The following is a 17,692-nucleotide window of genomic DNA, read 5'->3' on the forward strand; positions in this document are numbered from 1 at the left end:
CTTATCCTTTGCAGCAGAGGTAACTCTGGGTCTTCCTTTCCTGTGGCGGCCCTCATGAGAGCCAGTTTCATCATAGTGCTTGATGGTTTTTGCGGCTGCACTTGAAGACAATTTCAAAGTTCTTTAAATATTCTGCACTGACTGACCGTCATGTCTCAAAGTAATGATGGACTGTCATTTCTCTTTGCTTATTTGAGCTCTTCTTTCCATAATATGGACTTGGTCTTTTACCATATAGGGCTATCTTCTGTATACCAATGTACAATGTAGAAAAATCCTGTAATGAGTAGGTATGTCCAAACTTTTGACCGGTACTGTATGTGTGTGTATGCATAGTTGTGTATGCATTTGTGCATGCATGCATGCATGCGTGTGTGTGTATATGTGTACGTGTGTGTATGTACACCCATCGGGTATATAAAGGCACTTTCTCACAGTATCACAATGGGCGTCCAGTTTAATGAACCCCAGCTGGACGTGCAGCAGTCCTTAGAGACCTGATGACCACTGAGGGATGACTGGCCTGCAGGGTGTGTGTGTTTTGTGTGTGTACCTCGTGCCAGCCAATCACTGACCAAGGACACTCAGGTCCCTGATTGGAACCCTCCAGTGGCCCAAGAGGGTCACCCCAAAAAAAGCTACATTCATAAGTTATTACAGTGTAATTACAATTGAATTTGCATGTACTTTCAAAGTAAATGCCTTGTGAGGGAAAATAATCTCCTATTCTTGAGTGTAGACTATATCTTGGGGACATCTTCCGTTAGGACTGAGATCTTCTCTCCTAATTTGTGCAAAAAATGTAATGATGGGTTAAAGGACATTCAGGGGCCATTTCTCAGAATCATGATATCCACTAGAGGGCAGGATTCTCCATCTATATAAAGGGCACCTAATTTTAGAAGGATAGAGTTCAGAATATAATTATTCTGTTGGCTCCAAATGGACGATTATCCAGTAATTAGGAGTAATTAACCTTCAATTAAAATGATTATAAATCAACAAATGTCACACTAAAATGTATATTACAGCAAAATAATATTAGATCACACACACACCTGCTGCCAAATACTAGCTCAATATTGGACAAAAGTGTAATCCTGAGATAATTTATAAGGCATCATTGGAGAGACACTACAATAGCAACAGCTCAGTATATCAGAAGGTATAACTTTGGCACAGGATTAGGTTGGGTGAGTGGAGTACTGTATATCGTACCTTTGATCAAGCTGCAAGGGTAGTGGAGATGATGACGTATATCCAAACCTCCTGTGGATTGCATCACATCCATATATCTAAATGATTGAACACAAGCCTGATCTCAGATCTGTTTCGGCTGTCTTGCCAACTTCGAAAATAATTTTCAAGCCAAACATTAGCCCTGTTTATACCTGGTGCTAATATGGGTCCTTCGTCCTGATCTTGTCTACATTGTGATTGTGCCCACATTTCCAGAAATGTCTACACATTGTATTAAAATGTGTCTGTTATCCGTCCACTGTGACTGCATTGTGACCAGATATCCTGGTCCCTTCCTTTATGCAAATTATTTCACAGCTATTTCTCAAAATAATATTTATTTATTGTTAGACACATATTGATGTAATCAGTTAATGGTGCCACCTGTAAGTGATTTTAGAGGGCGGAATAATGATGATTTAAATGGTTTCTCTGTCTACACTCGTAAGATAAACAGACACAATGCGTGTCTGACTACATCCGGAGGTGGGCAGGTTAATCTGATCACAATCAGATCACAATGTGTCTTCTGATTGTCTACACCGGTCAAAAAATGTAGTCACTATCAGAATGTGGACAAAATCAGGACAAAGGAGTCAAGTTAGAACCAGGTATAAACAGGACTATTGAGAGATATAAGTGACCATATGATTTACCATAGGCGTTGGCAAGACAGCACAAAACAGATCTGGAACCAGAATAATTGAACACATTGTTAAAAGTCATTGCAACACCCAGTGTATCAGTTGTCAATCAAACATGGAGCACCATTGGACATGTCTTTTCAAGACAAAAAAGCAATACAACATCAATGTGATCAAATATTGCGCAATATTATATTTATTAACCTCCATAAAATGTTGGTTTGTGAACTTAGGGGAAAGTGCAGTTACAAATACTTATATTCCTCTGATCTCAATAATATGAATTTTTCTCTAAAGTAAATGAATTATTTGTAGCATAAAATTACAGCAACATAGATAGCATGAAAAGGACGTTGACAAAAAGCAGAGTGATTCTGTATCTATGAAGAATAAAACAAGAGGACATAAAGTTTGGAGCTGATACCTGTCAGTTTACGGCATCTTAACATGTCCAATGTAGCCAGACTGCATCGTACTACATTTCACTATTGTTTCCCAGTGGAGTGAAATAAACCTGAAATAGAGCAGAATTCAGTCTGGATTTCTATGCTATGTTCCATTGACAGCATACTACAGTGGCCCTACAGGGCAAAGTAACAAGGAAAATGAGCTTTTAAAATGTTTGCCAAGGTACAGAAGCATAGCCCCATCTCCTGATTAATTGACTTTCCTTGAACCTCTTGGAGCTTCAGATGCCTTGGTAAGTATATAGGTCTAGTCAGCTTCACTACTAAGCCTTTAGGCCTGTACATGACCTCAGTGCAACGTGCAGCCATCAACTCTACTGTACATCAACAGTCACATTCAGTGGTGTGTTTTTCTCTTGGTCATATAGTGGTCATATAACGCTTTCTAGAGCAAATAGTGTCGAAATATACAGCCTGAGAATCTTCATTTATACACACATGATGCAAAAACTATGCAAATCAGTTGATATCAGCTTTTAATAATTACAGAGGCTTTGTAAATACATGACTATCAATTGCTAAAAGTTTCAAATATGCTCTATAGGAATATGGATTATAACACAATTATTTATGTCAATTTTAAAAATAGAGAGACTTGAAATCCTGTTACATGTATAATTATTCCCCTGGAAAAGAATAAGAAAAACAACAACTTGAAACAGAATTGATATTATATTGCTTCTTAATCATATCTCTCTTCTTTTTGAAAAACCTAACCACAGCTCAGGGTTGATATGGCAACAACACGGATAGGAATATATCCTAATATTAAATATCTCTACGTAATCAAAAAATACTGTGCTGTGCTCTTTCTTGTTCCTGTGGTTCTTAACATAAGATCTCATCTCAAAGTGTGCCCGCATGTCAACAGTGACAACTGACAGGTGATAAGCACTACTCTGCAGTCTATCGCACTAGAACTTTTCTGTTATGAGGTCATACTACAGTCATCAGACAGTCGTAGATAAATACAAATTAAGTATGCTTTAGGCAACATCCTTTCGATTGCGGACCATCACACTTTTTTTTTTTTACAAAGTCATCAGTCATATCAAGGTATGTTTTCCCCCCTGTCACACCATTAGATCACACACACGTCCCACCCATACACTGAATTTGTTGTGCTCTGAGATGTCAATCCAAAAGAATGTTTCATAAATACTGTAAGAATTTTAGCTAGCACTTTCATTTTGTTTTGGGGAATTTCAAATATGAAGAAGTTTACACTGTTAAGGTCAGGGATATAAACCCAAAGCAAACTGAGTGGAAAATACCACTTCAGACCGTTTCAGTGAAAAAACAGTGGAGAGAGTAAACTACATTTAAACTCATCAACATTATGATGAGTGAATCCCTGCCTTCTTGGACTGGTGATGGTATGAGGACACTTTGCCTTGAGAACATGGAGGGAAATGATGCTGCACTTAAGGACATTCTTATTCTGGTGATACTGTTTTGGATTTGGCCAGTTTCAGACGTGTTGTATAAAAGAGACCTGTCAAAGAAGTCAAATGGCACATAGTTTAGCAAATGTCCTGTAGCTCCATGTGTTCCAGAACAGCAGTCACTGGGAGTAAAAATTCCCCTAAAAGCATGATCTAATTCTATAAAGAAGCTATCATCATGTCTGTGGATATCTACAACTTTCTTCCTCATCAACAAAACCCATCAAAACACCATCATAGAATAAATACATCTCTAATACTTCAATAATCATATAACATTTCTAGCAACTTGATTCTTAGAGGTATCTGCCTCTCTTCGATTGCCAAACAAGTTGAACTATTCCTATTCTAGGGGAAGGGGAAAAGGAAATTCCAACTTTAGTGTTTGTTCGCCTACTTTTTCTCATCGTTGCATAAACTTGGCTGATATTCGTCTTCAGAAACATGCCTATTCTGCAGTGTTGGGGTAAATTCCTTTTAAATCCAGGAAGTAAATGTAAATTTTCTTCAATGCTTCTCTGAGAAAAATGTAGAATTAGAATTTCAGTTTACTTCCTGAATTGAAATTGACCCCGTCCCTGCTACTCTGTTGAACTAGGGTAATCCATTCCTGAGTCTTCAATCCCAAAGCCCTAAACATCAGTTCAGGGTATAGTAATAACCTAATGCGATAGTGTGTGTATTATTCCTCTCAGAGGACATAGAAGACTGCGAAAGAAAGGATGATGGTTGGTGATAACGATTGGAAAGCCCTGACTGCCAAGCTCTGCTCTCTCTGCCGTGTCATGTTCAGAAGACAACAGTAGGGAGAGCTGCTGGCACACACTTCAGCTTCCTGCGGAAGACAGTATAATGATTTCCATCCTCAAGTAAACAAAACTACAAACAAATATTAAAACTTGAAAGTATGTTGAAAACGTGGCAAGTGAAATCTAAGGGCCACAACTTGCTACTGCACCTATTTTGAAATCCATCTGACGTGATCTCCCTTTCAGGGTAGAAATGTGCAATACCTTTGTCTGAGAAAACACTGTACTGTCCCTCAAATCAAACTACATCCCGGTAAAAAGGGAGAGAGAGAAAAATGAATTCCACACACTGCAGTGCCATGGCCCGCCCCCTAAGCCCTATTGAGTAACACAGTACGAGTCATAAAACCAGGAAATGGTTGAAATCATTTTTTTCACCATTCATTTTTGTGTCTGCGATCTTAGAACTACTTCGTATAAGGTCTGTGTTTTGTGTTGGTTTACCTAGGAGTGACGTTTTGATAGCCGCGCAAATCTCTCCGGACAAGTAAAAGTTTATCAATAACTAGCTTTGCACATTGATTATATTAAATTGAGGCGAATATATTGATAAAAACTCACCTTATCCGTGAGAGAATTACACAGCTATCAAAACGTCACAAGGTAAGCCTACACCAAACACAATTAATTCGTATCCTCTGTCAAATTCACGGCGTGAAAGATTTATGTCGTAAAAACCATTGGAACCATTTCCGTGTTTTTATGGGTATTATAACGCATCCACTGTGGCGTATAATTTATTTGACCGAGACGTGCGCCGACATAAAGACAGCGTCAATCTCAGATAAAACATCCGGGTGAGCGAAACAGCGCCACTCTGTCTCAGTATGTGTAGCCCATGTATGTGAAGGTGTCTGCAATTAAAGAGCATGGCATGTCATTCTCATTTTTTTGCCAGATCCCATCAGATACATGGGCTACATATAGTAAGACAGAGGGGCGCTGTTTCGCTCACTCGGATGCTATTTGGACGAGTGCACGAAGGTAACTTATTTCTTGAAGTGATTTGCTGGACAATCAGATGAAAACATCATGACTGGTTGTGTTCATGCCACATTAAAAGGTAATACATTTTTACAGCTAAATGTCTTTACTATAAAACCCACACTAGAACCGCTAAAGCAGTCATTTGGACTGCTCATTAGGCTAAAACATGCACTACCCTGCCATTTATAAAGTCATGCCCCCTTTCGTCCTTGACCTTTCCTAAATAAGTCTATAAAACACACTGTTGTTGTTAGAATCAAACAGAACCAGTTTTATGTTTTTCCCCAATTGCCTACTGTCCTGCCGACAGTAGGGCCTGCTCCCGATAGTGCCATGCCCAGTTGATAACCACCCCGATAACTGTCTCGAATCTGAACCTAAACTATACTGAAACTAATTTCACACATATAACAACAGATTAAATAAATGAAGTAAAGTATGATGTGGGGAATGGGTGAGTTGATGAGCGAGGGGAAGCGAACAATACATAATTATATAATCACCAATTGTGAACGAAGAACAGTGCGGGACATTTTATTGTATTGATCTATTCTAATTATAACCTCAAAATAGTATGTACCCTATATCAGTTCACCGAAACCAAGCAGTCTTTCCAGTCTATTCTGGCCTACTTGGAGTAGACAGTGAGAGCGTGCGTAATTTAAAATGGCAAGCGTTGCTACAAAATCTGAATGAAAATGATTCAGATGGTGGGGAAGAAATGAATCATGATGAAATCTCTGATGATTATTCTTCTGATTCTGAGCCTCAGGCTGAATCTACACATCCGAGGCGTAAAGGCAACAACAAAAAAAGCCAGAATGGTGCACACTGAGAAGGTGCCTGCGCCACCAACAAATGAAACGGTGAGACAGGAGAGAGGAAGGGATGGCACCGCTTGGAAAGAACAAGCCGGTGACAATGCTACAGGCCAAATATCAGCACAAAATGTCATCACTGAAAGAGCAGGCCTCAAAGCGCTTTCGTTTGTTTATATGAGATGGACATTCTCCAACTGATAATTGACAATTTCTTACGGCTGTCATCGACTCTTACTGTATATTCATTATAATGCCATTATTGCTTTGTGATGATTTTCACTATTTATCAAGCACACTTGGCGCTTATATGTTTAGGCTACTGATGTTTTCATCGTTTGACTGCACACCGTGCGTCTTGGTGGTTGGGGTACTTTTATTTTGTTGTTATAAAAAGAAGCTGTTACCGCATTCCCACACCTATGCTTTCTGTTTCATAGTTGTAACAAAGGCACTCCACGAATACAATTTATTGAACACTTGAATTTGGGTGTATTTTTGTTGTGTTTTTCAGTTTTTACATACTGTATCCTACAGTAACATAAAGTAATGAAAATGCTCTTGTGTTTTTGGAAATATATTTGTTGTATTCTAATGTTACTTAAGACCTTCATAAACACAACCAAATTATTATTTTGGCGATAGCATATGTTAAATGTATTAAATACACTGTTAGAATGTTGCAGTCAGACTGACTGCTCAATTAGCTTGAAGGGGGGGGGGTACCTTGAGGCCAAGCACGTACACACATAGGAGGTCCCGTAAAACAAAATGTGCCCGTCCAACTGATTTGTTCTAGCGCCGGCCCTGTGCAGTGCAGATTCCCACCCTTTTTCCTGAAGAGATCAGTATTCACATACTTTCTAACAGAGATACAATAGAAAATGAAACCCCTGCAAAGCTGGTTCTGGTTTTGCATTCAAATGAGGTTGATTTCAAAAGTCCTTAAGTCCCGTAGTGATTAGGCTGCTGTTCTGTTTGATAGTGTAGTGTATTCCACATCGCAGCCAGGTCCCTGTGTGTCTGCTTCCTTACTTTCTACTGACAGCGCGGCTCTGTCTCACCTGGGATCACTCTATCCCACTCTGGGGGACTTTTGTGCTTATTCAGGAAACTGCAGTGCTGTTTTAAGTTGCAGTTTCTTCAGGATACATGAGGATATTTCTAAGTTTCGACAAAACAAGCATCATCATAAGAATTGTACAGTAAGTAGAGTTTAAATAAGTCAACGTAAATAAAACTGTTATGTGAAGTTGTTGTGTTGGAGACTGAGAGACCTCTATCCTCTCTTCTCATCTGTCCATCAACAGTTTCAAAGCTCTCTCTATGTTCATCCGATGGCCGACTCTGGTCACCCCGAGATCTATGAGGTCGTCCTTCTGCAGGCTGGGCAGATGGGAGCCCTCGATGTCGTTGTCCATGAAGGTGTCTCTGTGCTCTGCCAGGTTTAGGCTCTCCAACCAGTCGGCCACATCGTGCTTGCTCCACATCAGAACCGGCTTGGTGGCAAAAGGCTTGTTGGAGACGGCCTGCATGAGGGTGAGGGGGGAGGGTGAGCGGCTGCTCCCCGTGCCCAGGCTGAGAGGGGGGGTGGGCAGGCCGAACACATCCGAGAGGGTGGGGGAGGTTGCGGGGAGGGAGGAGGCACAGCTGAGGCCTGAGTCTGGAGGAGAGAGGATGGGGCTGGGGGCTCGGTGGTGGGGGAGACTCTCTGTCTCTCGTTGTGGAGATGGGGCCGGCACGCTCGGGCCGAGCTGGGCAGCAAAAGTGACTGTGGTATTCCGCTGTGTACCTGAGGCAAGGGACCCACCGTCTGGACCCCTACGGAAAGTACAGAACGCACCAGGTTAGAGGACGAAAGAGAGGGGTGTTGTTTATCAGAAGATATTGAACTTAAACATTAGTCAGAGATGCTAAGTCAGCCTGACAAACAAACTGTAATATTCCACAACTACACCTGGATGCAAACAAGCGCAGTACATAACCCCTGCAGTATATACATTCATTCACTAATCCTGCCCCCTCCCTCCCTGACCGCTCTGACGGGGCCAGTAAGAGACGGACGCTTTGATGTCTCTCCTCCTGCGAGGGGAAGGGAAGAAGTAGTCTACCTGACCTGACAGACCTACAGGAGAATAAAACAGTCTTTCCCTATACTACACCAACTCCTGCAAAGCTGCAGACTGGGAGTAGGCTACAGTGTGTGTTTGTGTGTGTGTGTTTGTTTGTGTCAGAGGAGAGGGAAGTAAAAGAAGTTAAGAATAAAAACAAAAGAGATATTCACTCCTTTGTAAGTAGGAAGTGGGGAATTCATTCTAAATACAAAATGAACGAACTGCGTTTTTCTTCCCATATAAAGTGACAGCCATTATTTTGAAAGGGTCAGAAGATCTCTATGCTATTCATCTATTCACACTAGGAATCAGGTTGAATCAGGTTAACCTAATGTCTCATTCAGATCACACGACAGGGATGTGCTCTGCTCTGCAGCATATTCAGCTTGTAGCCACCACAAGCAGAACTTTGCTGGTATAGCCATGCATTTTAGGGTTAGAGTCTTCTGGTTTGCTCTGTAAATAACGACAGCTTTCCATAATAAGTGCTGCTATCACAGGGGACTGCTGTGGTGAGGAACGCGCCGTGTCTTTAAGAAATGCCACGCAGGCTTAGGTAGCCTACTGTACAAAACAGATATATGCAATTTACACAAATGGACAAACGGCAACTATTCACACACCAAATAAACAAACGTACAGAGAGAAACCTACATAGCCTACACAAAGCTGGTGACATAAATACACACGCAGAAATATGTTTCCATACCGGCAAAAATCAAACCACACAATTACAGGCTACAATCGTACATCCCACACATACAACACTGCATAGCCTACATCTGTTGGAGCCTCAACGTATACACACTTCTAGTCTACAGTGCCATACTACTTTAGTAATCTGACGTGACTGGTAGAGGAAGGAAGGGGAGGGTTAACTGACGAGAGAGCCCCGGCTGCTCCTAGGTATTTCACATACTCTGGGTTTGTTGAAATGATAGATGATAAAGAGACAGGTTACACACACCATCCACCCCGGTTTAAAGAGACTCCGGGTGTGGTCTCAAATTGAACACTATTCCATATTCCCCTGCAGGCCCTGATCAAAAGTAGCGCACTGAATAGGGAATATGGTGCCATTTGGGACGTAGCCTCGGTGCTATTTTGAACCGTGCCGCTTGTGACACACGCACAGTGACACATGGCTCACCCCTTCCTTCCAAGGAGAGCGCTGTGGCGGTTTAGTCTCTATGATAATCAGACTGACATGACGTTGTTGCTCATCTACTCCTCAAGGCTGCTGCTCTCATTATTAGGTTGCTAGGCAACTCTTTCTGCTCTCCGGTAGAACACACACACATATGCACGCACAGAAACGCGGACGCACACACAAGCATGCTTAGACACACACACACACACACACACACACACACACACACACACACACACAGCAAAAACAAAGATTACCTTGATCCAAAAACGGTCCTACATCCTGAGGAAGAAGAGTCTATCCCGTCCCCTGGCTTTGGTGTCTTGTCCTTGTTCTGCATGTCATAGGGGTTAGAGCCTGGCGGGTCTCCCCACAGCTTTGAGGTCCTTTGCGTTGGTGTTCTGGGGGGCTCTGAGTGGACGCATGCCCCGGGGGGAGGTGGCGGGACAGAGGAGGGCGTTCCGAAAGTTCTTAGGTTCTCTTCTCTATCCATCAAGGCGGGGTCCTTGTAAAGTGCATTACTCTTGTTGGCGGCAGGATGCCTGTTTTTTGGCTTTGAGGTCCGGTCCACCAGAAAGGCCTGTCCATCTGCATAGACTGTGCATGTGTTGTCCAGCGCCTCGCCACCGTCTGACGACAGCGTAGAGATACTGGACACAGTGGATACAGTGCTCGTAGTCTCCATCTGAGGATCTCCACTACTGCGGCTGTCTGGCTCCACATCGATCCCAGAGTCACTGATAGGCTCGTAGCTCTCCAGGGCGTTGGGGGGGAAACTGGGGGGCATACAGTTAGTGAGCACTGCAGGCCGTTTGATCATCGTCTGGTCAGGGTGGCTTGGGGTGTTACCATGGTGGGGGTAGAAAGGAGCTAGAGACGACGGGGCTCTACCAGCGTTTCGATGCTGTTTGAGCAGTTCAGCAATCGCCCCCTTCTGGTCCTCTGGGATGTCGAAGCTGTTGGCGAACTCCAGCGGCGGCGGCAGTGGGTCAGCGAAGAAGTCATCGTCGATGTCAACAGAGGGAACGCAGGGCGGAGGAGGGATGCCGAAGGGGAGTTTGACCGGCTCATCTACTGAGGTGACGGTGATCATGGTCTTACTACCTCTGGGTCCAGGGCCCATAGAGTGGGAGTTATGGGGGTTAGGGGAGGACATTTTGGAGGTGTTAGGTTGGTTGGGATCCCGGAGCTCGCTGGGGGTGCTGTCTGGACTCACTGCCCCGTCCCTGTCCCCCTCAGACAGGCTGTTCTCCTCAGACCTGGCTCCGTCAGTGGTGTGAACCATCAGCAGACCAGCAGACTTCTGCTGAGACGTGTCCACGATGTCTATCAACATGTTCTTCTTCTCCTCTTCTCTCTCAGGCCGGGATAGACTCTTGTCCTGGTCTTTAGCCAGCGGGTGGTCGTATTTTGACTCTGTCTCGTACTTGGCCTCGGTCATCTGCCTGCGAAGCCCTGCCCTGCCTGGTCGACCCATGGTGGCCGTCGAGGAGAAACTCGCATCCATGCCAGTCCTTAGCTTAGTGTCGATGAACAGAGGCTTGTTCAGGTCAGGTTTGGGTAGCTCAGTCTTCAGTGGGAGAGGCTGGGACTGCTCTCTCATGGCCCGGTCCCGTGCAGCTAGAGCCAGTGCAAGAGGGGAGTTAGGGTCCAGAGGCTTCCCAGTTACTGGGTGGACGTAGTGTCCGCTGCTGGAGGTGTAGGTCTTGTTTGGCAGACTGACCGGGCTGTGGTGACCCGTGCGGGTGTAGAGTGGCTCCCTCACCATGTTGGGCTCTGAGGTATTGAAGTTCGTCACATTGCCTCCTTCTCTGGGGATGTTGAGGAGAGAGGCAGGTGGGGCCATGATGCGGCGCAGGCGTTCATCACTACTGAACATCCCCTCGTCGATGGACTTGGAGTGGCGGAGGCGAGGGATTGGGGCGGGAGGCGAGTCTTCGTCACCCTGGTCGGTGAACCTGTAGGATGGGGAGTTCTGGTGAGACTCCACCATCCTCCTCTCTCGCTCTCGCACGGCGCCCGCCATGGCCGTGGCAAAGGGGCTGCTGGGGTTGTGTCCGTCGTCGGGCCGGAGCTGTCCCGGGTGTTCGTGGGTGCCAGTTTCTATCTCCATGCTGCTGCCCTGGCTGCTCTTACCACTGCTGGATGTAGACGGCTCCTTGATGATGATGGTTGGGATTTTGATGGTGCAGATCTTCTCAGGGCTGTCCTCGATCTTGTCCTGCTTCACCAGCATGCCCTTCCTCCTCTGGGGCTTGTTGGGGGCAAACAGCCCCAGGTTGCCCATCTTCCCCAGGTCTGAGTAGGGGTTCTCAGGGATCTGGGCCCTGCGGTTCAGGAAGCTCTGCTGGGCTGTGAGGCCTTGGCCTGGACTGTGGCTTCCCTGTTGGTGGTGGTGGTCCTCAGACTGGTACTGTTCCGACTGGGGCTCTCTGTAGTACATACCCCCCTGCTCCCTCCACCCATCGCTGCCGCCAGCGGTGAGGTCCCCTCGCTCTGGGGCGGTGCCTTTAGGAGCAGAGTGTCTGATGGTGCCGTAGCCTCTGCCCTGGGGGTTGGGGACGTTGTTGTAAGGGGGAGATGGAGGGGAGATGGCGGGTGGGGGTGGGATGTCCTCTGATGTGTCCGGCATGGAGAGGCTCCTGGTGAATTTCAACATAGGTGGGGTCAGAAACTGAGGGGTCTCCTCTTCTGTTATTCCTGAAAAAGAAAAATACATGATGAATTACAATATATCGATGGCAATTATACAATTGAAACCTTCAAGGGTGTGTGTGCAAAAAGGTCATTTCCTCATTTTTTTTCTCTGTCGATTACAGGGATTTACCCACAGATGTGTGTGTGTGTATGTGTGTGTCCACACATTGGTTCTGTATGTGTGTACCATACAGTATGTATGCAGGTTCAATATTTAGCCTTGACAGAAACATGTTGATATGCAGTTACCAGATGTTCCTATGGACTTCTGTCGTCTCATGGTCCCCTGTCTGTTTGGCACCCCCAGGTAGGGTCCTCGACCTCTGGGACTGCCTGGCTCTCTGGGTTGGGGCTGGGTCTGGGTCGGCATCGACATATCCTGGCTCTCACACATGGACTGCAACACAGAGCGAAGACACTGGGTGCCTGGACTAATCTTTACTACATAGTATCACAGAGGTCTTTTTGAGGTACATTAAATCAACAATATCCAACTGTGTTTGTTTGTCCTCAACGTTGCAGATAAACTTGTGAAAGAAATTAAGAACAACAAAGAACAAGAAGCATTTTAACCTTCATATACTCTTCTGAGACCAAGCAAATCAGGGAATGCAATTCCCATCAGGGCCATGCACAGCGTCTAACAAAGGAAGCCAATCAAGCATTTATATTACCAGCCAGAATATAGCAGTAACGTCCAACAGGCAATGGTGCAGCCACCAGAATTCTCTGAGCATTAACTTTTAAAAAATTCCAGAAACTTTTCTAAAATGCCCAGTTTAAAAAAAAAATGGCTATTGATTCCCAGTTGGATTCTCAGTCACAGCTGATTTTGGGAATACTCCCAACTGCGATTTTTGGAAAACCTGGGAAGTTTGGGAAATGTTCCAGTATTTTTCAACCCTACTCAGCGTAGACCTTTCTGGTCTCACTCCTGTGCCACGCAGCCAACAAAACGTACACTGACGGTAGGGCTTATACCTACATTCATCTCGGGGCTCAAGGCGAAGCACCTGCTGTTGGGCCGTGACTTGACTGTGTTAGCGACCCTTATGTCAGCGTTGGAGTTCTCCCATATAGGCTTCTGAGGAGGCATGTTCTCATCCACTTTATCTGGAACACAAAGTAACACACATCTCTACTGTCAGTACAGGACACTGTAGCCTACATCCGTCTCTAAGCTAAAACGAGCCTTCAACCCAGGCAATGGCAATCCAGGCCCGTAAGTAAGAACTGATATCAAACCGAGCAGAAAGGAAAAGAAAGAGAACAGAAATAGTCACACTGACATTGGTCAAAGTCAAAGCCGTGCAAGCTTCCCTTGCTAGCTATACCTCCATCAGGCTTTTCCTTTTGTTTCTATGGTTTAGCTATCCTGGGTGCCAGTCTATTTCTGCTCTCTTTCCAACTCCTTTCTGTGTCCCAAACGGCACCCTACCACATGTAGTGCACTACTTCTGACCAGGGCCCATTGGTCTCTGGTCAAAAGTGGTGTACTATGTAGGGAATAGGGTGCCATTTAGGACACGTAAATCATTTACAATGAGTGACAAGAAGTTGGTAAGATAGCACAAACAGATCTGGGAATAGGTTTATGGTTCAGCAGCCACTGCACAACCAACATGCTAGCGTTTTTTTGTAGTTTTGCGCTCCCATGCATGGGACGATTACTTAGAGTGACTGAGAAAACAATCCTCTTCTTTAGACTCTCATTATCGGAGGACTGATCATCTACAACAGGAATACAGTGGAAGAAAAGGCAGTTCAGATACGGACATGCATCCTTATTCTATAGCTAGTGATGAGTACATTCACAAACACTTCTCCCTCAAGTCACTGCTGTCAAAACCTGTCAACAGAGGACAGAGAGCTGTAGGCTACATACATTCCTCTTTATTGTCTTCATGAAACACATTATTCATTAATCTAACCAAGAGCAGACGTCACCCCACATTAAAAAAATACTATAATACAGTATATTAAGGTATAAATATATAGTATTCACTGTAGTGTTTTTGCAGACATAGTATTTACTGTGGTGTTTTTGCAGACTGTAGTATACTGTAGTGTTTTTGCAGACATTACAGAAGTATTTACTATAGTGTTTTTGTTTTATTAGCTTTGACATAGAAGTGGAGGTCTTTCTCCTTGAAGAAACCTAGTGGAGAAATACTGAAAGAGCAAATCATTTATCATAACCTCTAGGCAGGTAGGACTGGGGTCTGAACCAATAGTTCAGAGCTTCTGCTCTTTTCTATTATCCTGAAAGAGAACACAATATATATATTTTTGTTGTTGTTGTTATTTTACTAGGCAAGTCAATTAAGAACCAATTCTTACTTACAATGACGGCCTAGGAACAGTGGGTTAACTGCCTTGTTCAGGGGAAGAATAACAGATTTTTACCTTGTCAGCTCGGGGATTCGATCTAGCAACCTTTCGGTTACTGGCCCAACACTAACCACTGCCGCCCAGTATATGGTCTATACTTGGCATGTATGTTTCTCACTTATGGTTGGAACAAATTGGGATAGGGGGGTTGGAATGGGCAGAGTATCGACAATTAAATACTTTAGTATTTACTATAGTTAAAAAAGCTGTTGTGTTTTTGCGGACTGTAGCATTTTTGCGGACATTACTGTATTATTAACTACAGTCGTGTTTTTGCAGATAACATTGTAGTATTTACTATAGTATTTTACAGCATACTACAGAATTCTATAGTAATAACTAAACATGATCAAAGGATTCTCAGTGTGTAGTATAGTATTCCATGGTACACTACAGTTTACTACATAATTCTATAGTAAGTACTGTAGTATTCTGTAGTAAACTGTAGTTTTTTATGTCAGTTTAGCTGGATTTCTGATGTATGTTGCCTTTTTTGCATTGTGAATTACTTTCATTGACAGATACTGTAGAGTAAAATCAGTGTATGGTATATAATAAGCATGGTTGTTATTCTCTTTAAGCCTCCCTTTACTTCCCCTACACTTTTAGAAACAAAGGTGCTACTGGTTCTACCTGGAACCAAAAAGGGTTCTCCTTTCAGGACAGCCCAAAGACCCCTTGGAACCCTTTTTTCTAAGAGTGTACATCTTAAGGATAAATCTCGCTATCCCTCTGTCTGCATACTAAGCTTGAACACATGCCCATGTGTGTGCTGTATGATTAAGATGGAGAAGATTCCAAGGCTGTCTAAAAACATTCTCACCATCACTGACCCTCTCCCCTCCACTAACCCACCCACCAATCATCCACACCCTCGTCCTAAAGCCATATCTGCCTCTCAATTCAATTCAAGGGGCTTTATTGGCATGGGAAACATATGTTAACATTGCCAAAGCAAGTGAAGTAGATAATATACAAAAGTGACATGAACAATTAAAATGAACAGTAAACATTACACTCACAGAAGTTCCAAAAGAATAAAGACATTACAAATGTCATATAATGAATTTAAACAGTGTTGTAACAATGTGCAAATGGTTAAAGTACAAAAGGGAAAATAAATAAACATGGGTTGTATTTACAATGGTGTTTGTTCTTCACTGGTTGCCCTTTTCTTGTGGCAACAGGTCACAAATATTGCTGCTGTGATGGCACACCGTGGTATTTCACCCAGTAGATACGGGAGTTTATCAAAATCGGGTTTGTTTTCGAATTCTTTGTGGATCTGTGTAATCTGAGGGAAATATGTGCTTTAATATGGTCATACATTTGGCAGGAGGTTAGGAAGTGCAGCTCAGTTTCCACCTCATTTTGTGGGCAATGTGCACATAGCCTGTCTTCTCTTGAGAGCCAGGTCTGCCTACGGCAACCTTTCTCAATAACAAGGCTATGCTCACTGAGTCTGTACATAGTCAAAGCTTTCCTTAAGTGTGCCTCAGTCACAGTGGTCAGGTATTCTGCCACTGTGTACTCTGTTTAGGCCCAAATAGCATTCTAGTTTGCTCTGTTTTGTTGTTAATTCTTTCCAATGTGTCAAGTAATTATCTTTTTGTTTTCTCATGATTTGGTTGGGTCTAATTGTGTTGCTGTCCTGGGGCTCTGTGGGATCTGTTTGTGTTTGTGAACAGAGCCCCAGGACCAGCATGCTTAGGAGACTCTTTTCCAGGTTCATATCTCTGTAGGTGATGGCTTTGTTATGGACGGTTTGAGAATAGCTTCCTTTTAGGTGGTTGTAGAATTTAACGGCTCTTTTCTGGATTTTGATAATTAGCGGGTATCGGACTAATTCTGCACTGCATGCATTATTTGGTGTTTCACATTGTACACAGAGGATATTTTTGCAGAATTCTGCATGCAGAGTCTCAATTTGGTGTTTGTCCCATTTTGTGAATTCTTGGTTGGTGAGGGGACCCCAGACCTCACAACCATAAAGGGCAATGGGTTCTATAACTGATTGAAGTATTTTTAGCCAGATCCTAATTGGTATGTCGAATTTTATGTTACTTTTGATGGCATAGAATGCCCTTCTTGCCTTGTGTCTCAGATCGTTCACAGCTTTGTGGAAGTTACCTGTGGCGCTGATGTTTAGGCCAAGGTATGTATAGTTTTTTGTGTGCTCTAGGGCAACAGTGTCTTGATGGAATTTGTATTTTTGGTCCTGGCGACAGGACTTTTTTTTGGAACACCATTATTTTGGTCTTACTGAGATTTACTGTCAGGGCCCAGGTCTGGCAGAATCTGGGCAGAAGATCTAGGTGCTGTTGTAGGCCCTCCTTGGTTGGTGACAGAAGCACCAGATCATCAGCAACCTCTCTCTCTCTCTCTCTCGCTCTGTCACATCCTCTGGCTACAGTAACGTTGCAGTATTTATGACAGTAAGGAACACTGGTGGATTGATGAAGCCACTCATTCTCGGACACCTCAGTGTCTGGTGTCACCACACATTCTAGAATTCTAGAAGCATTCCTGCAAATCTCCAGCGTTGTGGTTTAAAGCAGTGAACACTGAACGAGGCCAATACAGCTGAAGAACGTGTCTAAGAGTAGGAAGCTGCAGGCCTGTAGAGACTATTTTTTGCAGGTACTATGCTGTGCTGCTACAGTACATTGGACGACACACTACACTGTATGCAGCATTATTTCCATGGCAACACCTTGTTTCCGTATGAGTCAAAGCCTATCTGTAGTGGGCTCATTGTATAACAGTGTTGTGCCCTTAAAGTTAAGTCACAGTGTATTCTGAGAAGGTAGCTAGCTGCTCTTTGAAATGTGCAGCTGACTGTTGTGCATTACCTAGGCCCCTAGTTCTTATTCCATAAAGGTGTTTCAAATCCTTTTATCATTGCAGAGAACAGTGCAACTATTTCGGAAG

The 17,692-nt window shown here is 43.7% G+C and overlaps 1 protein-coding gene across 1 annotated transcript in view; it reads right to left on the reverse strand.

Annotated features, from left to right (window-relative positions):
* Window positions 1–2,061: 2,061 nt before the first annotated feature.
* Window positions 2,062–17,692, reverse strand: part of shank2b (SH3 and multiple ankyrin repeat domains 2b) — a 136,250-nt gene continuing 120,619 nt past the window's right edge. Inside the window, exons 19-22 of the mRNA XM_082962492.1 lie at window positions 13,356–13,483; window positions 12,620–12,767; window positions 9,931–12,373; window positions 2,062–8,230 (exon numbers count right to left, since the gene is read on the reverse strand). Coding sequence (XP_082818618.1) covers window positions 7,702–8,230; window positions 9,931–12,373; window positions 12,620–12,767; window positions 13,356–13,483 — 3,248 coding nt within the window. The 3' untranslated portion in view covers window positions 2,062–7,701. The remainder of the gene's footprint in view (window positions 8,231–9,930; window positions 12,374–12,619; window positions 12,768–13,355; window positions 13,484–17,692) is intronic.

The sequence above is a fragment of the Salmo salar genome, chromosome 16 (assembly GCF_965601325.2).
Source record: "Salmo salar chromosome 16, fSalSal1, whole genome shotgun sequence".
NCBI lineage: Eukaryota > Metazoa > Chordata > Actinopteri > Salmoniformes > Salmonidae > Salmo > Salmo salar.